The sequence below is a fragment of the Pan troglodytes genome, chromosome 6, assembly GCF_028858775.2.
Source record: "Pan troglodytes isolate AG18354 chromosome 6, NHGRI_mPanTro3-v2.0_pri, whole genome shotgun sequence".
Taxonomy (NCBI): domain Eukaryota; kingdom Metazoa; phylum Chordata; class Mammalia; order Primates; family Hominidae; genus Pan; species Pan troglodytes.
In genome coordinates, this window is record NC_072404.2 from 123,328,683 (window position 1) to 123,350,748 (window position 22,066).

Genomic DNA, 22,066 nt, shown 5'->3' on the forward strand with positions numbered 1-22,066 from the left:
GACTCCTGACCTCAAGTGATCCGCCCACCTTGGCCTCCCAAAGTGTTGGGATTACAGGCGTGAACCACCGTGCCCGGCTAACATTTTATAACTTTGAATTGCCAAAGTATGCAATGAGGTCAGTTGCCTTCACCCCAGATTTTAACACTTTGGGGAAAGGGGCTTTCTGGTCTTCCATGAAAAAAACAAAACTAAAGATATGGTTGGAGAGATGACAATGTAGTGGGAAAACAAGGGGAAAATGAAACACCTAGATCTAGAACCTGGAAGTATCTCTTAGGGTATTTTCACTTGTGCTCACTTGGAGCTTCCAGTGCTTCCAGAGGGCTTGAAAAATACTTTTTCTTGCTGGTGTGAGCTGACTGGGTATCATTATTAGGGTCACGAATACGAATGATGTATACATATAAATGCAGAGAGGATTGGAAAGATTCCTATCAAGCTGAGTAAAAAGAGGAGTATACTGGGTGAGGAGATGAGAAGGGACTTTGTTTTCTTCTAATACAGGAGTACCAATTGCTTGAAGTGAATGTGGGCAGTCTGGCTCCAGGACCTACACTCTTGGCTATGGGACCTCTTCATCTGTCTGCATCCCTGCTGCCCTCGTGCCACCGGGATTGGCCAGCATAATAGGCAAACCATAAAGCCATGTGATCTTTGTAGTTCCTCCATTAACTAAATTTCTATGATTATCTTACAGAAAAAAAAGGAAATGCCAAAGGGAGGAGTAAAAAGGAACAGACATATCCAGTTTCAATACATTCTCCTTAAACCAGGTTTCCTTGCAGAATACTTAGTTTCTGTTTTTTATCAGTTGTTTGCTTTTCCTGAAGAAAAGTTTCTTACGTAATGAGCTGACCTTTCTTCTGGATAAAAGGAACAAAGAAGTTGGTGAACAATGATGCCATGAATCTCACTCTTTGCAGAGTTTCTAAAACAGGATCTAACTTTTGACCCAAACAAGTTGACAAGGTTCCTATAAGTCACAATTTCCCCGGCAGAATTAGAGGCGAAAGTTTAAAGAAAAGATAAAAGGGTAAGGAGTAAAGTTCTAAGGACCACATGAACAATTCTCTGATTGACTCTGACTCTGGGTAGCAGGGCTTTCCTGCTAACAAAGCTAAGATGGAGCCAAAGGTCAGAAAGCTTTGGCAGAGAAAGCTATTTTGCCAATGACACATGCTGACAGAATCAGGGTATGTGCAACGATAGAGCCATTATCTGGAAAAAATCAAGCCTTGGGGCATTACAAGTTTGAGGAATTTAACAGAGTAGTGATTAGAGCCCTGGAAAAAACAGATTTTAAGCAGAGTTTTACTTTCAAGAGACATCTTGGAGAAACTGGTCCACTGGATTTCAATACCTTCTAATGGAAGAGGGGATGTCAGATCTCATTAAGAACCAAATTTGGAGAATGATGAAAGAAAAGTACCTGTTTATTGACATAGCAAACATTATCCCCACTGTGAAACAAACCTTAATCTAAGAGGTCCATACAAACCCTTCTGGCTAAGCCTCAACTTAAAAAACAAATCATATCTAATTTGTTCTGGTCTTGCGCACTGACCTTTTTCTGCTGTTAAGGAACACATGGGTTTGCACCCCGAAGGAACACAGTTTCTAGGTTCCTGACCTTCTGTAGGAGATATTGAATGAGTTGCCAACTTGAAGATCTGTATTATTTCTTGCTGTAGTTGTGTCCAAAAAAAGAAAACGGTCATTTAAAAAATTTAAGAGTCCTGGCCAGGCACAGTGGCTCATGCCTGTAATTCTAGAACTTTGGGAGGCCGAGGCGGGTGAATCATGAGGTCAGGAGTTTGAGACCAGCCTGACCAATATGGTGAAACCCCATCTCTACTAAAAATACAAAAATTAGCCGGGCGTGGTGGTGCCTGCCTGTAACTCCAGTTATTTGGGAGGCTGAGGCAGGAGAATCGCTTGAACCCAGGAGGTGGAGGTTGCAGTAAGCCGAGATTATGCCACTGCATTCCGGCCTGGGTGACAGAGCGAGACTCCGTCTCAAAAAAAAAAAAAAAATTCAAGAGTCCAACAGAGACCTATAATTTCAGATGTGCAACAAATATACCAAAGAGCACTTAAGAAACTACAGAAAATTTTTATCCATAATGATCAATTAAAAACAGGGAAGAAAATCAAGTAGGAAAGAAAGAATATAAAAACAGTTGCAACAGCCTATTCAGTCTTTTCCATATTTTGACTTTAAGATCTGAAAAATAATTTTCCAGGTCAAAAAAATTGCAGTACCATAAAAATCAAGCAATCCTTATGATTCACATAATTTTAACAAGTTTTTGTTCGTATGAAAATGTCATTTCCATCTTTTTGTTTGTTTGTTTGATCATAAGCTTAGGCGAAAATCTGGGTTTTATTCACATTAAACTGACTTGGAGACCCTGACCTTGGAGCCCTTTGTTGTGCACGAAGTCTCCATGACATTGCCCTCCAGTTTTCACTGGTGGGGATGTTATCTTACACACATACGCCAAGAGCTTAAACTGTCAACAGAGTCTAGTTGATCCACTGAATCCAGTGATCTTACTAGGATAACCATTTACCTCTTCTTGTGCCATCAAGGAAGTTGGCCACAAAATACTGTTCAGAGGGGATAAAAAGTCACTGTGCCAAACATACGGTTCACATGGTCCCACCTTGGTTAAAAGTATTTTAAAAAGCAGCTCTGTGTGTGTGTGTGTGTGTGTGCTTACAGACACACAGAAACAAACTTTACCCCCAGGGTGTGGGGCCAGGAGAGTATGCACATCCACTCTTGACCACCTATACTTATGGGTAGGGCTAGATTTGTTAGATTGTTTTTTAAACAATCAGTGTTAATTTCTTTTGCAATTAAATACAGGTTCTTATAGACACGTTAATTTGTACTGTGTTTTATAATTTACAGAAGGCTCTTGTAGAACCCCCGTTCCCTCCACTCTCTGATCAAGTCAATGCGAGAACGCCCACAACTCACCTCGGCACTCCACGTCGGGGTCTCCCCAGAAGAGTTCCTGGCACTCGCTGCAGGTGCGGCCTCCAAACCCAGGCATGCACCGGCACTGCCCCGTGAACTGCGGCCAGAACACAGACCTTGGTCAAGCAGGCTTCAGGCCAGAAGCCAGTTGTCATCTTTTTTTTTCTAGCTGCCAGTTAGAAGTGGGAATGAACTGTTTACCTGAGAAGGTCTCCATTGACTAGGAAAAGGGACTCCCACTTCGATCGTAGGTGTCGAGAACCCCATGCCAGCATCTAACTGCTCTTTTGCAACAGGGCTTGGAAAGGTCTGTGGCATGTTATTATTTATTTACATATTTCCTCACTTTTATCCTCACAGATCAGCCACAATCCTGGGCCACCTTTGACTCGCCTGACTTGGGGAGTATGTCCTCCTTAGCATGTGTCGGGAAACAACAGCACTTTTTACAATGCTGGGTATGGCTAATTGGTTCCTTTCAAGTTGAGAAGCTAAGAAAAGAGTCTGCTTCAGCGCCCAGGTACTGAAGAGAAATAGCACACCCTTGTCTATTGTTAAGTGAGTCTGCATCTGCAGGTGGGACCCTCTATTGAAATGCTATGGATGTGTCTGATGGGGACTCTGTGCACAGTTATGTAGACCCAGCCAAGGGGTACAAATGAGGGCTAAGATCCAGGCCACGCTGTGTTTCAAGCTGTGTGCCCTGGTGCCTTGCTCTAACTGGGGCAAAGTCACCATAGGCTGACACCTGAGCTCATAAAGGCATCATCCCCAGCAGCAGCCCCTCACCTCATTGCAAGACGGCCCGAAGGAATGAGCAGCATTGCAGTTGCATGGGTCACAGCCAGTGCCACTGGCCAGCTGCCAGGTATTGGGCGCACAGCGGTCACAGTTCTGCCCGATCACATTAGGAAGACACAAGCACTGACCAGTGGCTTTGTCGCACTGGCAGTCAGAGCCGTTACAGTGCTCTTGCACGGTGCCCAGGTAATTACAGACACACTCTGCAAAAGAACATCACATTTACTTATTGTCACACTCCCAAATACACAGGCATGCGGATGTTAGCCACATCTAAATGCTAAGATGTTCCCACTTCAGATCTTGACCTTGAAATGCAAAGAAGGAAAGAAATGGAGGTGATTCAAAAATAAAGCTAAAATTACTGTTTAGAAGTTCTCATGATTTCTTACACAGTTCTGACATTTCCCAGATACACACAATGACACATTTCACCTAAAAGTATGTTCAAAATACACAGATTTGACAAGATGCTGGTGAGTCATTTTAAAATTGAAGACTTAACTGGAAATAATTTTTAAAAATGCCAGTGGAAATTGAGATATCTAATAATTTCAAACTATTGGCAGAGAACAGCCGTAATAAACGTGTTGGACATAGCAGGTAAAAGCCCTTTAAGCTACTAAGGCTTTTAAGGAATCCAGTCCTGCTGGTCCCTAGCATTCCACACGTTTGTATAAACAAAGCCAGGAGCCTGGGGGCTGTGCAGCTGCAGCAGGAGGAAATGCTAGTTGATCTCGGTAAGAGAGAAATAAAGAGGTCCAAAAGAGAGATGTTAGAGATGCTACTTCTTTCTCTTCCTTAAGCTGGAAGGCTCTATTCCATCAATGCCACTAGAAAAGGTGGGACCACAGTGGGTATTTAGGATTTCGAAGTCCATCCAACCAGCAAGTTCATGGGCAGAGCATACCATCAATACCCTCTACTGGATGCCATTTATCATGGGGACAGCTACATGGTTTTTCTTTCCTGTTATCTCTCCCAGGCACTGAGTCACATCTTGAGACCTCACTCCTGCCAGAAAATGTGGATGTAAAGAAAAAAATAAAAATGACCGGGTGCAATGGCTCACGCCTGTAATCCCAGCACTTTGGAAGGCCGAGGCGGGTGGATCATCTGAGGTCAGGAGTTCGAGACCAACCTGACCAACATGGTGAAACCCCGTCTCTATTAAAAATACAAAAATTACCTGGGCGTGGTGGGGGGTGCCTGCACTCCCACCTACTCGGGAGGCTGAGGCATGAGAATCACTTGAACTCTGGAGGCAGAGTTATAGTGAGCCGAGATCATGCCACTGCACTCCAGCCTGGGTGATAGAGTGAGACTCTGTCTCAAAAAAAAAAAAAAAAAAAAAATTGGTCTCATCTTTCTTTAGTTGAAAGTGAAATTTTACCTCTCTGAACAAATGTTTTCCCAAGTGAAATAAATACAGGAAGAATAAAATCTGCTGATAATGAAAAAAAGGTGGAAGTCATTCTAAGAAGCGGGCAGAATAAATGTGCATCTTACTTCGACAGTCCTGCCGGAGGGCGTCACCATAGTATCCAAACCGGCAGAACTGACAGTGTTCCCCTTCCGTGTGGTACAGGCACTTGAGACACCTCCCAGTCTCCTTGTCACAGGCTTCTGGGTCTGTCGTGTCAATGTTGTTGTGACACTGGCAAGGCTGACATGACCCCCCAACTTCTGATGGATTGCCAAAGTATCCTGAGGCACAGTCGTCACATCTGGAACCTGTCACCCGATAAAACCAAACACAAGATGTTTAGCTTATTGACTGAAAGCTCACCAGTGCACCGACACTCATGCCTAGAGAGAGCTGATCGTGGCGGTGCTTCATCTTCACTGCACTGTTTAAAGAGCCCAGGGTGATCACATCTGAAGGGGAAAGAATAGGCTTTGAGTTGTGAGAGGAAGGCAGTATTACTTTCAGTGGCAAAAACCATAGTAACTTTTGCACCAATCTAATGTTTTGTAGTCTCTAACAGTGTTGCAACTGCCCCAGAGGCCACAGCGGCTGTGGACAGTTAGGTCCTAGCACATGAGACTTTAGCTTCTGAGCACATGGGGGTGGAGCATGTTGGGAGCAAACTAACAATATAAAGCATAGATAGCTTCATGTAGAAATCCTAATCCAAGGATTACATTTTTTTAAGACATGGGGCCTTGCTTTATCACCCAGGTTGGAGTGCAGTGACATGATAATAGCTCACTGCAGCCCTGAATTTCTGGGCTCAAGGAATTCTCCCGCCTCAGCTTTCCCAGCAGCTGGGACTACAGGTTTGCGGCACTACACCTGACTAATTTTGTAAAATTTTTTTTTTTTTTTTTTTTGGAGAGATGGTGTCTCGCCATCTTGCCCACGCTGGTCTCTTACTCCTGGGCTCAAGCAATCCTCCTGCCTCAGCCTCCCAAAGTGCTGGAACTACAAGCATGAGCCGCCACACCCAGCCTAATTCAAGAATTACAGAAAGTGGGCTGGGTGCGGTGGCTCACGCCTGTAATCCCAGCACTTTGGGAGGCCGAGGTGGGTGGATCACGAAGTCAGGAGATCGAGACCATCCTGGCTAACATGGTGAAACCCCATCTCTACCAAAAATACAAAAACAAAATTAGCCAGGCGTGGTGGTGGGGCATGGTGGCAGGCGCCTGTAGCCCCAGCTACTCGGGAGGCTGAGGCTGGAGAATGGCGTGAACCTGGGAGGCGGAGCTTGCAGTGAGCCCAGATTGTGCCACTGCACTCCAGCCTGGGTGACAGAGTGAGACCCCGTCTCAAAAACAAAACAAAACAAAGAATTACAGAAACTGAAAAGTTACCACTCCTCTGTGAGCAACCTGAAAAATGGGATCTTTAATGATGACCAATTTCCCTAAGAAATTCTGAAATTATATGCAAAAAAATTTTACTGAGTTACATATAAACATAATTAGTATTTGTAACAGTGGCTTCAAGGATGAAATAAGAGGGAGTTTTTAACAACCCAGCTAGATTAATTGAATCTTGATAGATAATGTGAGTATCATTAACAGTGAAGAATATATTCGGCCATCTTGTGATTCCCTGGATGATATTATTTCTTTCTTCTGACTACTATTTGGTAACCTCACAGCTTTGAGATACTGTTGCTAGGAGTTGGATAAAGAAAGGCAGGAGTAAAATTTAAGTTAATCTTTCTAATGTTTAATAACAGAAAAGTGTTCCACAGGGTTTCTAGATTTCCACGAGCTTACTTTCCTGCTTTGTGTTATAACGTTCTTATCAGAGACTCAATATGAATTGACTCTACTCCATGTGCCAAATAGGAAAAGAGCATCTTTTCTAATTTTTAATTAAAAATTATAAAAGTAGACTTAATTGGTTCACTTTGCATCTTTTTTTCTCATTAACAATGAACTCATAAAGACATCTTTTTCTCTCTCTTTGCCTCCCAAAGTATGCACACGACTTACCAATGTATCCAGGATCACAAACACAGGCAAGCTGTAAAGTAACAGGATCTTGGTAGCAGCTCCTGGCAAACTGGCGTCCACTGTCGGGACCATCTGGGCAAGGGCAAGGGCGGCAGTGATCTCCTGACCCAATGATGGGGTCGCCATAGTAACCAGCCAAGCACCTGCATCAGTCACAGAAGAGAACAGGCCATGACCCCACAGTTCTAAGAAACCTGTTCCAAGGAAAGTCTTGAAAACTGTTCTGTTTGGGCACACTCTTCTCCACTGCTCATGTTTTCTTTGAGACAGAATCTTGCTCTGTCACCCAGGCTGGAGTGCAGTGGCACTATCTCAGCTCACTGTAACCTCTGTTTTTTGGGTTCAAGTGATTCTCCTGCCTCAGCCTCCCAAGTAGCTGGGACTACAGGCACACACCACCGACACCTGGCTGTTTTTTTGTTTGTTTTTGAGATGGAGTCGCGCTCTGTTGCCCAGGCTGGAGTGCAGTGGCACGATCTCAGCACGCTGCAACCTCCACCTCCTGGTTCAAACAATTCTCCTGCCTCAGCCTCCCAGGTAGCTGGGATTATAGGCATGCACCACCACGCCCGGCTAATTTTTGTATTTTTAGTAGAGACAGGGTTTCACCATGTTGGCCAGGCTGGTCTTCAACTCCTGATCTCAGGTGATCCACCCACCTCAGCCTCCCAAAGTGCTGGGATTACAGGTGTGAGCCACCATACCCAGCCTAATTTTTATATTTTTAGTAGAGATGGGGTTTCACCATGTTGGTCAAGCTGGTCTCAAACTCCTGACCTCAGGTGATCTGCCCACCTCTCTTTATGTTTTCATGTGGAAGATTTACTATGGGAACAGTGGTTCTCAAACTTTAGCTTCAATCACAATCACCTGAAACAGATGACTGGGCTCCTCCCACCGAGTTTCTGATTCAGTAGGTCCCCGATAATACTGATGCTGCTGATCTAGGGATCCTACTTGCAGGACCACTGCGTTCGAGTGACACCCATGGCCTCATCTGGCCTCTCACTCACTGCTCCCCAGAGGAAGAGCCACCTCTCCCCATGTGCACTTGATTGTTCCATCAGCTGCCTGCCTGTCCTGACCATTCAGTTCTGCTCCCTCCTTGTATTACAGAGTCTGTCCTCCTAGGGGGAGCTTATACCTGTCAGCCTCTGCCTATGCCTGGGAGGGGTGATGTGTTGGCAAGCCCACGGTGGCCACAGGTCTAAAGCCATGTCCTACAACCCAGCTTTTCCCAGTACTGGAGCTGAGGGGGTGACAGGGGTGCTCTCCAGCTGTGTAGCCCCTGTGTTTGTCTCTCAGGTGGTTCCAAACTCAGGCAGGGATGGGGCATGTTACTTATTAATTCCCATATCCAACATGTCAATCCCACTCTTTAAAGATAACAAATACAGGGAGGTCAAAGGATTCTCAAAGTTTATACAACTAGTTAAATAATGAGCCAGAATTTGAATTTGGGGTCCTTAAAGCAATACTTTCTTTTACTATGTTAGCCTGCTTGTCAAGGTGAATGGTAATTATGTTACTTTTTTATGTCCTACAACATAACATCTTGAAGGAACTTTGGAGACAATCTCATCCAACCTAGTTATTCTACTTATGAAAAGCTGGATATTCTGGCCAGGTGCGGTGGCTCACCCCTGTAATCCCAGCATTTTGGGAGGCTGCGGCGGGTGGATCACCTGAGGTTGGGAGTTTGAGACCAGCCTGGCCAACATGGTGAAACCCCATCTCCCTTAAAAATACAAAAGATTAGCCAGGCATGGTGGCCTGTGCCTGTAATCCCAGCTACTTGGGAGGCTGAGGCAGGAGAATCACCTGAACCCAGGAGGCAGAGGTTGCAGTGAGCCAAGATCGCACCATTGCACTCCAGCCTGAGCAACAGAATGAGACTCCATCTCAAAACAAACAAACAACAACAACAACAAAAAGCCTGTAATCCCAGCTACTTGGGAGGCTGAGGCAGGAGAATTGCTTGAACCTGGGAGTCAGAGGTTGCAGTGAGCTGAGACTGCACCACTGTACTCCAGCCTGGGCAACAAGAGCGAAACTCCGTCTCAAAAAATTTTTCTAAAAGCTGGATATCCTAACTCACCCAAGGTTAGAAAGCAAGTTAGAAGCAGAATTGGGCCAGGAACTGAGGTCCAAGGATTTCCAATTCAATTTGTTTCTCAAGTCTTTTGAAGGCAATCCAAATACATCATGATAGAAACTGAGTGTACATTTCTTGCCTCCCCTTGGGGACAATCTAAGTGTAGAGTTTTTTTGTAAATTCACAGGATTGAAACTCTGGTTATCTTGGAATGAGAAAAAAGAATGATGAGAAACTGGCTCAAACTAGATAGTAGAATTCCAAATACTTAAAATCAAGTGTTTGCCACCCAAACCTATTGTTAAAAATCTTCCTTCTCCCATACCCTTTCTCATTCTCAAAACCCTTTACAAATAAAATCCAAAGCTGGTCACAGATATCAACTATGCCGTTCTGACATGATGTTCGTTCAAATGCATTCCACAGTGTGAGTGCTGATTCTGAATCAGCATTGTGGCAGCCCCCTTTGCTGTTTGCTTCTGTTCCCCCTCCTCTCTCTGCTCCCTGTTAATCTTTTCCTCATGTCTTTCTCTGTTTTCTCATGTCTTTCTCTCGTACTTATTCTCCATCTCTCTTTGAAAAAACAATAATGGAAAACAGGGCTGAAAAGAAAAAGATGATCCCAAAATATTAACTTCCTCCTTTCACTGTTGTATAACTGTGTCCTTGCTATCTTTCTACAACACGATTTTAAGGTTGGAAGGGATAATTTTTATTCAAAGGGTAGTCCGTGGGACCTCCAAATTCTTGAGCACCGTTCTAGCATTGAGCCGAGAGCCACGTGTTTGCCTCCATGAACATCTTCATGCCAAAAGTTAATCACATACTCAGTTTTTCACTAACAATTTCTCTTTCACCTGATGAGTAACTTCACCACTGACTGAAGCACTTGCTGCAATGTTTCACAAGTGACTTTTAAAAACAAATATCTTCGATAGGGCAAATGGATGTTGGAAGAGAGAAAAATTATCACAGTGAAAAGGTGGAAACATTACCCCCAAAAAGCCAGTTCTAACAGTACTGTCTGCATTTCTTAATTAGTAATAAACAGTGTAAGTCAGCAGGTAACTTTTTCATATGGAGTATTTTTTATCTATTGAGCTATCCTATTAATGTTATGGAGGTATATTCTCTCTCCTATTCTTACTCTATATCTAGCACATCCATAATGATTATTCAACTGACATTTGCTAACTGGAGAACAGATCTACTTAGGCATGTTTTATAGAGTCTCCTGGAAACTGTAGTTGCATAAAACGTTCTGAAAAACAAAGCTATTTAAAATGACTAATCCCATTTGGATTAGTTTCTCCTTTCGCCTAAATTAGGCAGGAGCATTTCACAACTCTTATCCTCCGCCAGAATCTGCTGAGGCAGACAGAATTTCTATACAGCCCTATGGTAAGCTCTAGGGTGACTCGCCAAGAGGACGGATTCATGTCAGTTTTGTTCTCTGCGGTATCTCCAGCACCAGAACGGTGCCTGACACATAGAGGATGGAAACTCAATATGTACTGGATAAACAAACAAGATCCTAGAAAATAATGAGGTGGTCAGAAATGAATGAGCGAGCTGAAGCCTGGTGGAGATGAATTCTGTGGTTGGTCTAAGATGCTGTCTGCTCAGCCAGAGATCACTGCATTCTCCTTACTTTCAGCATCTGCATACCTTTCACAGTTATGACCCATGGTGTAGTCCTGGCAGTTCAAGCACTCCCCAGTCACTGGGTCGCAGTCATCGGCGTGGCCATTGCACTGGCAGGGCTGGCAACTTGGAAAGCCCCAGTGCCCAGGTAAGCACCGATCACACTGCCGAGCATACACTCCCTGGAAACAGTGGCACTGGCCAGTGACGGGATTGCAGAAGGCATTGACAGATCCTTGCAGATGGCACTCACAAGCTAAAGAAACAGGCAAACAAGGAACTGCCTTGAGAAACTCATTCAATGGAAACATGCTCCTTTTATAAGCACCCTGTCCCCAATTCAGAATGCTCATGGGTTGGTGTGATCAACTTCAGGAGGGAAGCATCGGCTCTGCAGCAATGGAACCCTGCCACAATGGCTGAGTTAATCTGAATGAATGCATAACAATGCTTTTGAGGAACCTACGTTTGCATCCACCGGGGCCAAAGCCAAAAGTTCCAGGTGCACATCTGTTGCAGGTTCTTCCAACCACGTTGGGCCGGCACTGGCACTGGCCTCCGTTGGGATCACACACGGAACTTAACGAACCCTGAGGGTCGCATTCACAAGCTGTGGGTAAAGAGAGGCCAGAACCCATGACACGGAGCAGCACATCATCGGGCTCTCCCTGATCCTTTCTCCTTTAACTACTTTGGATTATTCAGAGTTCTGGTTTAAAACAGTATCATCCCTATGATGAGCGGAAGGGAAGAAAGGGGAGGCAGAGTTGGCAGATCAAAACAGTTTTTCTAGGCAGGAGGTCATTAACGTTTTCTCCCCTTGCCTTCAAAGCTCAAATATCACAGGACATTAGACCAAAGCCCAGTGACCTTCAGAGGATGGTCTGACGTTTCAAAGAGAAAAACATACATTTCAGGTATTTGATGCTTCTCTGATTCCATTCCCATCTCCCTACCCTGCTTATGGAAATGCTTTATCCTCATGGACTTTTCCCCTGGTCACCTGTTATTTGCATATTTCTTGAATATCAATTCCATCTTCAGTGGTGCTCTTTCACTGAAATATTACTTAAAAAGATAAAGACAAACTGTAACCGAGACACTATTTCCCTTGTGCTGCCTAACACAGGGCTAGGGGGTGGGCACTCCACTGTACTTCGTGTGCCAGATATACTCAGAGCCAGAAACAGCAGCTGCTGCAGCTGCCCAGCAATACCTACCCAGGCCTGTCTGGTGTAACAGGGCAGAAATGCTAAAGATGATGTTTCTGCAAACATCTGTCATCGGTGTTTTCACAACGCTTCTGCTGTTCTCTAGACAACGGTATCTCTGAAAGGTTTCCCAGGCACTGTTGGTGACCACCCCATCTCCTGAACCTCCCACGGTGAAGATGTCCAGTGATTTACAGTATGGCATGAGAACAAGCTGTGAAGAAATGAGAACGGCCAAACATCCTTACAGTGGTGCCCCATGGCATGGGTTTAAGCAAGCAAACGTGTAGAAAACCCAAATGCTTCTTTGACCCTTGAACAGAAATCATTAGACTCATTAAATAAAGTATAAACCTCCCTATTCCTAAATACTCTTGGCAGGAAATTTTAGATATGTTTTACACAGCTTGATGGCTTTTAAATGCTATTTATTTTTATTTTAGAGATGGGGTCTTGCTTTGTTGCCCAGGCTGGTCTTGAACTCCTGGCCTCAAATGATCCTCCTGCCTCAGCATCCCAAAGTGTTGGGATTACAGGTGTGAGTCACTACGCCTAGTGAAATGCTGTTTTTTTAAAAGACATTTTATATTTTTAGAAGGAATAAATCCTTTCCGTGGGGTGGAGTATAAGCAAAGTAACCGTGGAGGCAAGAAAGAATGATTCTGCTTACGCTGGCCTCAGCAATACCCCTCAACAAAACACCCTGGGAGCAGCTGGGCACTTTCCGCCCAGGCTTTCCTGCATATGCCAGAAGCAATCTCGCACTTACAGAATCGATCAGCGTGTAGGGGCTCTCCACGTCGCTATCAGAGGAGGTGTACTGAGGCAGCTCCAACCTCACCGTGTAGTTTGTTCCCTTCTCAAAGCACACCGGCCGAGGAAGGACGACATATCTGCCCCCAAACAAAAAAGAAAGACAACAACGAAAGTCAACCTTCATGCATCCAAAAAATAAAAATTAAAAACAAAGCTCTGCATCGATAATTCCAAAGGAAAAAAGTCAGCAGTCAACGTCTGGCTCTGAAATGGTGACTTGAAAACTCGCAAAATATTAGAAAAATACTAATTTGCATATGAAGCCCGTTGAGCTGCCAAACCACTGTCACACTGACCTTGAGCCTGGTGATAATGACACCACCTGGTTGTCATCATCGGGGATGGTATTACCACATCGGCTGCTGGTTGGAATCCTTCCAGGTCGCTGCACTGTGATGACAGCTTTTTCCCAGTGGTCGGGTAGCTAGAATAAGAAACAAACAATGAAAAGATATTTAGCCCACCACTGCCTGTTTATAAAAAGACCTCTCTGAATCAATCAATTGCCAAGTTGAAATGGAAAACAAACAGTTGCTCTTCACTTTTCTCTTTACTACTACCTCTGCTACTCCCCTGGTTCCAGCCCAAATCCCTTCTGCCCTGGATGCTGAAACACCTCTCAACTGTTTTCTGCCTCTTCCCAATGTCCCTTTCAGTCCACTTTAAAGCAGCTCAGATAATGACAATCCCCTGCTTGAAATGCTTCAATAGCTTCCTGTGAATATTATAGTCCAAATTCCTTTACTAATCCTAGTATTTTTTGCCAACAGCATCTCCAACCATATCTCTCATCAAGCTATGTGGAATGATTCTCAATAAAAACAAAACCCTCTCTTCTCTCTTCCACTCACACTATTTCTTACTTTTGTGCCAACTTTCCACAATTCCATTCACACTTTAAGGCCTAGCTCTGATTCTCTAGGAAAACGTTTTGGTAGCCCTGGCTCGGGCTGGCTGGTGCATGCCCATCTTCTAGGATCATGCATCTCTCTGCTGTTACACCGTCACCTTCAGTCTTTCGTTACAGTTCGGGGCTTCAGTCTCTCACTGCACAGCCAGGTTGTGAGGGAAGGAGAGGATCTCATACACCCTCATCACCACCTCAGTCGTCAGCAAGGTTGAGTGCCTCACAAAAGATCACTACGTTTGAGAAACTGGATTCAAGAAAATGGTACGTTTTGACTGGGTGCGGTGGCTCACGCCTGTAATCCCAGCACTTTGGGAGGCTGAGGCGGGCGAATCACCTGAGGTCAGGAGTTCGAGATCAGCCTGGCCAACATGGCGAAACCCCGTCTCTATTAAAAATACAAAAATTAGCTGGGCATGGTGGCGCATGCCTGTAATCCCAGCTACTCAGGAGGCTGAGGCAGGAGAATCGCTTGAACCCGGGAGGCGGAGATTGCAGTGAGCCGAGATTGCACCACTGCACTCCAGCCTGGACAACAGAGCGAGACTCAAAAAAAAAAAAAAAGAAAGAAAGAAAATGGTACATTTATTTTAACTTCCATGGAGGAGGTGAGACTATCGGAATCTGATCTGTTCTAATGCAACCTCCATATTTCATAACTATATATAATACCCATTAGAAGTACTATTTTTCTACTGATTCTCCCCTCCATCCTCCACCAGTCCACTAAGTGGTTTCTTTACCTGTGGCTCGTAGCGAATTAGGATGTCGTACTCCATGGAATATGGTATGTTGTCAATGAAAAACTCCAAATAAGCCCCTTCAGGCACTCGGACGAAGCCGGCTCCAGTCCAGGAGGGAATCCGGTCCTGGATATATTGCCGCTCCACTATGCTAATCCCCTGAGGACATGGCGAACAATGGTTATTCTTTATTTGAAATGGAATTCAATAATTTTCAATAGTCAAAGTAATCCGAAGTCACCCAAAGATTCAAAAAGGGTTGCTACCTTATGTCTATTTTTTATAGTCAAATCTCCCCTAATAGATTGTAAAAAGTTTCTGATATCCAAACAGGAAACTGGTTTCTTTTTAGTTTTGTGGTTGGAGCAGTCTTGGGACACTGGATATGGCACTCAAAGGCTTGGGATATACCTTATTTGATATGACCAGGAGAGTACGCATAAAAGAAAAAAGAGAACATCCCACATGCCGTTATAAGCAAGTCTAGGAATCATAAGGTGCTTCCCAGATTCTCCACAAGGTTAGTCCAATATCTAGTGGATTTCTGTCTCTCATACTGGCATTAGTTTCAGGCTCCATTTTCAAGTGAAGAAACTTGATATAATGAATGTTCACAACTGATGAGTTAATTCTGATTAATTGTTTACAGGGTTATTTTTTAATACCTGTGGTTGGTCATATCCAAAAATGGCTGGGATCAACTCTTTCATTCCCTGTATGTATCTGTATGTACCCGTGTGTGGCCTTACCCATCAAGAGGTGCAAACTATGTTATCCTTTCCATGAATCCTTGTGACTTGTGACCAACAGAACCTGAGGAACTTTCTAGGACTTCTGAGTCCAAGCTTTCAGAGAGCTGGCAGCTTGTTTCCTCTTTTTGGAAGCTGGAAGCCATCTAAGAAATCTCACTATCGCCAGGCGTGGTGGCTCACGCCTGTAATCCCAACACTTTGGGAGGCCAAGGCGGGCGGATCACCTGAGGTCGGGAGTTCGAGACCAGCCTGACCAACATGATGAAACCCCATCCCTACTAAAAATACAAAATTAGCCAGGCGTGGTGGCACATGCCTATAATCGAGCTACTTGGGAGGCTGAAGCAGGAGAATCGCTTCAACCCAGCAGGCGGAGGTTGTGGTGAGCCGAGATAGTGCCATTGCACTCCAGCCTGGGCAATAAGAGCGAAACTCAGTCTCGAAAAAAAGAAAAAAGAAAGGTCGTGTTCGTGTGGAGAGAAATGCCCAGCCAGCCTCCAGCTGTTTCAGCCACCCCAGCTCAAGAGCCAGGCATACATTTAAAGTCACTAAATTTGGGGATGAATAGATGAAACAATATCCTTGCCTCAATATTTACCATGCTAGGTTGATAACTTTGGAGCATAAGTAGAGAGAAGAAAAGTTTCTTGTAAAGACAAATTTCTTAAACCAACCAAAAGCCTTATCAGTGAATGCTCCAAAGCCAATTTGTGAGTTATAGAATTACTTAGCTTTAAATATGACTGTTCTCAGGAAGGCATGGTCCTGATCCTTATTTTGTGCTCACTGACAAAGCTATACAAATGCTTCTGAAATGGGGACTTTACAAAGCATGTATGTTCCACTACACCCCAAAACACTGCTTTACCGACCTGCCACACACTCCCCTACTCACAGGCCCCAAGTTGGCTTCCTCCGCTTCATAGAGGTAGTGATCCAGGGTGGCAAAGTAGTAACCAGGTTCCACTTCGTTGCACTGACGTCCGATCACGTGAGGCCGACATGAGCACTGGCCTGACTCCGCAAAGCAACTGGAAGGGAGGAGGAGCCACATCAGCTGAGTTCATGGTCACCCGAGTCAACCCGCCAGAAGCAGCTCTACAGCTGCCATTACTCAGTACACAGGACCAAATACATAGCATGTTCTTGTTTTCTTCAGAAAACACATATGTGGAAAAAAACAGTGCCTATGGATTAGTCCCAAACTCCAAAAGCGTGGCTGAGAACCTGGTCTTCTCGGTTTTACCTCCCTTGCCCTCTCTTGACTAACACGCCGTCCGCATCACATGAAGGTTTTCGACATCCCAAACTTTCTTGCTTTGGCATCTTACATCTTTTGCTTATTTCCTGAGATTTAGGCTCAAATATCCAGCTCCCTGAAGAACATCTCCAGCTTGGCTGTCCCAGAGCATCCCAAACCAACGGATCTAAAACAGAAGCCCTCAATCCCTCGGATGGTCTCTATCAGGGTGAAGGCACTACCACCTGCTGAGTCAACCAAGTCAGAAATTTAGAAGTTCTTCTCCAGATTCTTTCTTCACACTCCATCAGGAACCAAATTCTGTGATTTTTACTTCTGCATCTTGTGTCTCTCTTCCCCCTTTCCATTGGCTATGCTATGCTAAATATAAGAAATGCGGCTGGGCACGGTGGCTCACGCCTGTAATCTCAGCACTTTGGGAGGCCGAGACGGGCGGATCACCTGAGGTCGGGAGTTCGAGACCAGCCTCACCAACATGGAGAAACCCCATCTCTACTAAAAATACAAAATTAGCTGGGCGTGATGGCACAGGCATGTAATCCCAGATACTTGGGAGGCTGAGGCAGGAGAATCGCTTGAACCCGGGAGGCAGAGGTTGAGGTGAGCTGAGATCACACCATTGCACTCCAGCCTGGGCAACAAGAGTCAAACTTCTGTTCTCAGCTTATGTCCCTTTTATTATATCATAATTTTGTATACAATACAAAACTCAAATTACATGTATCCATTTTTACTTCACTTAAAGACGAGCTGTGGTTTGGAATTGTTACTTTCAACTCATTCTCAAGGTTTGTTCTTTCTTTTTTTCTCATCCCAAAGTTTTAAACAAGGTACCTAAGGCAAGTTGCAACTCACAGGAACACTTTGCACTCACAGGCTTATTAAAAATGTCCCAAGGCCGGGTGCACAGTGGCTCACGTCTGTAATCCCACACTTTGGGAGGCCAAGGCAGGTGGATCACTTGCAGGAGTTTGAGACCAGCCTGGCCAACATGGTGAAACCCCGTCTCTACTGAAAATACAAAAAATTAGCCAGGTGTAGGGGCACACACCTGTAATCTCAGCTACTCGGGAGGCTGAGACAGGAGAATCACTTGAACCCAGGAGGTGGAAGTTGCAGTGAGCCGAGATCATGCCATTGCACTCCAGCCTGGGTGACAGAGTGAGACTTCATCTCAAAATAAATAAATAAATAAATAAAATCCTAAACAACCCTGCCGCGACATAGCTGAAGTCCTCTTTCTGTGTATCATGTTGTTATCCTACAGGAATAGGAATTCTTTTTATTATTATTTTTTTTTTATTTTTGAGATGGAGTCTCGCACTGTTGCCCAGGCTGGAGTACAGTGGAACGATCTCGGTTCACTGCAACCTCCGCCTCTTGGGTTCAAGCGATTCTCCCACCTCAGCCTCCTGAGTAGCTGGGACTATAGGCGACTGCCACCATGCCTGGCTAATGTTTGTATTTTTAGTAGAGACAGGGTTTCACCATATTGGCCAGGCTGGTCTCGATCTCCTGACCTCGTGATCCGTCCGCTTCGGTCTCCCAAAGTGCTGGGATTACAGGTGTAAGCCACCGCGCCCAGCCAGGAATAGGAATTCTTAACATCCCATAGCCAATTCCCAAGAGAGGAAAGCTTGTTCCAATTAGGACCTAGCCTTCGTTTGGCACAGTCCATGAACAAAAGCTATTTTCAGAAATTCAGGCATCAGACATTACATCATATGGACAAAAGAAAATTCTTTCCTCCCCAGATGTTTACTGAGACAACAAATATCCAAAACATGAACCACCAAAGAAGAAAACAACTAGACCTTCACATGCAACCATTAGAGAACGAGCAAATGAAGGTGAGGACAAAGGCGCCAGCAGGCTCCCGGTGCTGCCTCTATCTGCAGCACAATTCTAAACAAGGAATGGCTCCACGAGAGCCGATCATGTGAAAGGAATTCCCTTAACAGCGGCCCTGCCAATCACGAGTCTGTGTCCACAGGCTTGAATTGTCATCACAGATAGGCATGGCTCTGATTCAACACTGGCTCCTTCAGTGAACTCATTCTTGTGGCTTTCCTATGCAGATGGCCCTCACCCTACAGCTCTCAGCACCCAGCAGGTGGCTGGGCTCTGCTTCTCTATTTCCAGCCATCAATGGGACATTTCCATGGACTGGCCAGCTGTCATCTCTAATTCATCTTGTCCCAAACAGATCATCACCACCCACACTGACTTCTTATCCTCAGCTCTGCTGTTTCTGCCAGTAGATTTAAAATTCTTCTCATGGTATAGGTGAGACATCACCTTCTCTTTCCTTTATCCCAATACTCAGCTTTTACTTCAAAATGTTTCTCAACTTAGCAGCTTCCTCTCATTGTCACTGCCACTGCCACTGCGTCAGTCCAGGATGGCATCACCCCATACCTGTTACTCTAACAATCTCCTAAACTGACCTCTCAAACTCTTCTTCCTCTTCTGCCTAGTCCATCCTGTCTACCACGGGCCAACCGATCTTCCTACAGCGCTGCTTTCATTGTTTCACGAAAACCCACAATTGTTTCTTATGATATCAAGCCATGATGCCTCTGCCTGGCTTTCTGCAGCCTCCATTACCCATCCTCTGAAAACGGCTTCTCTTTCTGGTGCCGACTCTTTGCTTTCCAATGAGCCACACTCCTCATACTCTTCAGCAAATATTTACTGATCAAATATTGGCCCTAGCAGCCTTGCTTCCCAGTGCAGGTATTCTCACATTTTAGTCCATTGTGAACTTTGTTCTGAATGAATCCTTACTTCCTCACTAAGTCTATTATTTCTGGCTAAATGATATACAGAAAGAGAAATAGAAAAAAAAAATAGTCCCTGTCTTAAAGAACTTACAGTCTAATTGGGGATAAACAATAAAGAAATTAACCAATGCAACAAATCAAAATGCAGTAAGAACCTATGCATTGATAGAGTTACAAGCAAAGCACTAAGGGAGAAGAAGATATGATTCATCTGATTGAGAAGACTGAGGGAGGCGTCATGAAAGAGGTGTCCTTAAAGCCTGGAGAGGACTTGACAGGCAGAGAGAGGACAGGAATAACAGGAGCAAAGAGGGTGATGGGGGAATGTGAGCAGAGATGGTCAAGATCAGACCAGATCTCGACCTTGCTACAGTCATTCCCATCTCTGTGCCTTTACCCATCTTTTCCCTCCCAGCTCGGAGGCCCTCCCCTGCTCACCAATCGCACCTTTCAAATCTCAGCTTTCAAAACTCAAGCACAAATCCTGGCTTCTTCACAGTGATACCAATGATTTATTACATGTAATTACTCTCTCCTGTGTTCAAGTAAAAATCAGATCTGATAGAAATGGTACATCTTAGATTCTTATGTATTCTCTACAAATTTCTCTGTAAACTAGAGATTCAATTTCATTAAATCAGTAAGGGAGAATAAGGACATAAAATAAATAAGGCCTGTGTGAGGCAGAATAATGGCCCCCAAAGATGTCCACATCCTCATCCCTGTTATCTGTGGGATGTTACCTCATATGGCAAAAGGGACTTTGCAGATGTGATTAAGGGTAAGGACATCAAGATGGAGCGATTATTGGATTATCTGGGTGGGTCCAATCTAATCACATAAATTCTTAAAAGTGGGAGAGGCAGGCAGGGAAGTAAGTAGGTCAGAGAGCTGTGACATGAGAAGGATTTGACCCAGTGTTGGCTTTGAAGATGGAGAGAGGGGACCATGAGTCAAGGAATGTGCACAGCTCTAGAGGACAAGAATAGCCCTTAGATGACAGCCAGCAAAAGAAGGGGAACCTCAGCCTACGACTGCAAGGAGCAGAATCCTGCCAACAACCCAAATTAGCTGGAAACACATTCTCCTTTAGAGCCTTAGAAAACAATGCAGCCCTACCAACATTGTGATTTTGGTCCATTGAGACTGTATTTGACATATAGAACTGGAAAATAATAAACTTATATTGTTTTAAACAACCAAATTGTGGTAATTTGTTATGGCAGCAATAGAAAACTAATACAGGCTCTATGTTTTCTCAGTGGGTGAAGGCCAAGATTATTTCTTAAAAAAATACATTTATGGCTGAGTGTGGTGGCTCACGCCTGTAATCCCAGCACTTTGGGAGTCCGAGGCGGGTGGATCACGAGGTCAGGAGATTGAGACCATCCTGGCTAACACGGTGAAACCCCATCTCCACTAAAAATACAAAAAATTAGCTGGGCATGGTGGCAGGTGCCTGTAGTCCCAGCTACTTGGGAGGCTGAGGCGGGAGAACGGCATGAACCTGGGATGCGGAGCTTGCAGTGAGCCAAGATCGCGTCACTGCACTCCAGCCTGGGCGACAGAGCGAGACTCCGTCTCAACAAAAAAAAAACAAAACAAACAAACAAACAAAAAAAATCATAAATATAGAAATTGGCAACATTTAAAAATTCCATTTCATTTAAATGGTGGTGAATAAAGAAAATGGAATTTTAACATTTCCCTATTACTAAGGAATTAGGCAGAAAAATATTAAAGCATAAAAAACGTCATTCATAATAACCAACCACAGTGTTCCGTCAGCACCATTCATTTTCTCAGGGTGGCATTCCTCCCCACCCCCAACTAGGACACTTTCTTTTCGGTAAGACCTACGTCCTATAATCCTGTTCTATCACAGTATAGTCATGTGTCACTTAATGCCTGGGATATGTTCTGAGAAATGTGTTGTTAGCCAATTTTGTTGCTGTGTGACCATCATAGTGTACTTACACAAACCTAGATGGTATAGCTTACTACACACCCAGGCTGTATAGTATAGCCTATTGCTCCTAAGCTACAAACCTGTACAGCATATTACTGTATTGAATACCATAGGCAATTCTAACACAATGACAAGAACTTGTGTATTCAACCATATCAAAATGTAGAAAAGCTACAGTAAAAATACAGTATCTTATGGGTCCACCGTTGTATGTGTGGTCCATCCTTGACTGAAATGTTATTATGCAGTACATGATTATAATTAACAAAGGGTTAGCTACACCATAGTCATTCAATACAATGATAAAAATATCTACTAACTTCCGTTCTGGATTCGAAGTACAAAAAATTTTAGTCCCTCATTTACTGAGTACCTGCCAGGTCCACCGTGCTGGGTGCCAAGTGAGATGCAAAAACAAAGATGACATAATCTCTGTCCAAAGAGACCTTTTTAACACAACTATAAGAGCAAAATAAATGCTAAAAGAGATGCAGAAGCAATGCATCAAGGGAGGGTTCGGGGCTTCACCATGGTGAGTTCAAAAAAGAGGTGGGGCCAGGCATGGTGGCTCATGCCTGTAATCCCAGCACATTGGGAGACTGAGGGAGATAGATCACTTGAGGG

At 44.3% G+C, this 22,066-nt stretch overlaps 1 protein-coding gene across 1 annotated transcript in view; it reads right to left on the reverse strand.

Annotated features, from left to right (window-relative positions):
• Positions 1–22,066, reverse strand: part of LAMB1 (laminin subunit beta 1) — a 79,202-nt gene that overhangs the window by 24,398 nt on the left and 32,738 nt on the right. The window contains exons 14-24 of the mRNA XM_001165667.7: positions 16,325–16,460; positions 14,678–14,836; positions 13,324–13,451; positions 12,981–13,104; positions 12,221–12,425; positions 11,467–11,610; positions 11,025–11,256; positions 7,241–7,404; positions 5,300–5,524; positions 3,779–3,993; positions 2,990–3,086 (exon numbers count right to left, since the gene is read on the reverse strand). Coding sequence (XP_001165667.5) covers positions 2,990–3,086; positions 3,779–3,993; positions 5,300–5,524; positions 7,241–7,404; positions 11,025–11,256; positions 11,467–11,610; positions 12,221–12,425; positions 12,981–13,104; positions 13,324–13,451; positions 14,678–14,836; positions 16,325–16,460 — 1,829 coding nt within the window. The remainder of the gene's footprint in view (positions 1–2,989; positions 3,087–3,778; positions 3,994–5,299; positions 5,525–7,240; positions 7,405–11,024; positions 11,257–11,466; positions 11,611–12,220; positions 12,426–12,980; positions 13,105–13,323; positions 13,452–14,677; positions 14,837–16,324; positions 16,461–22,066) is intronic.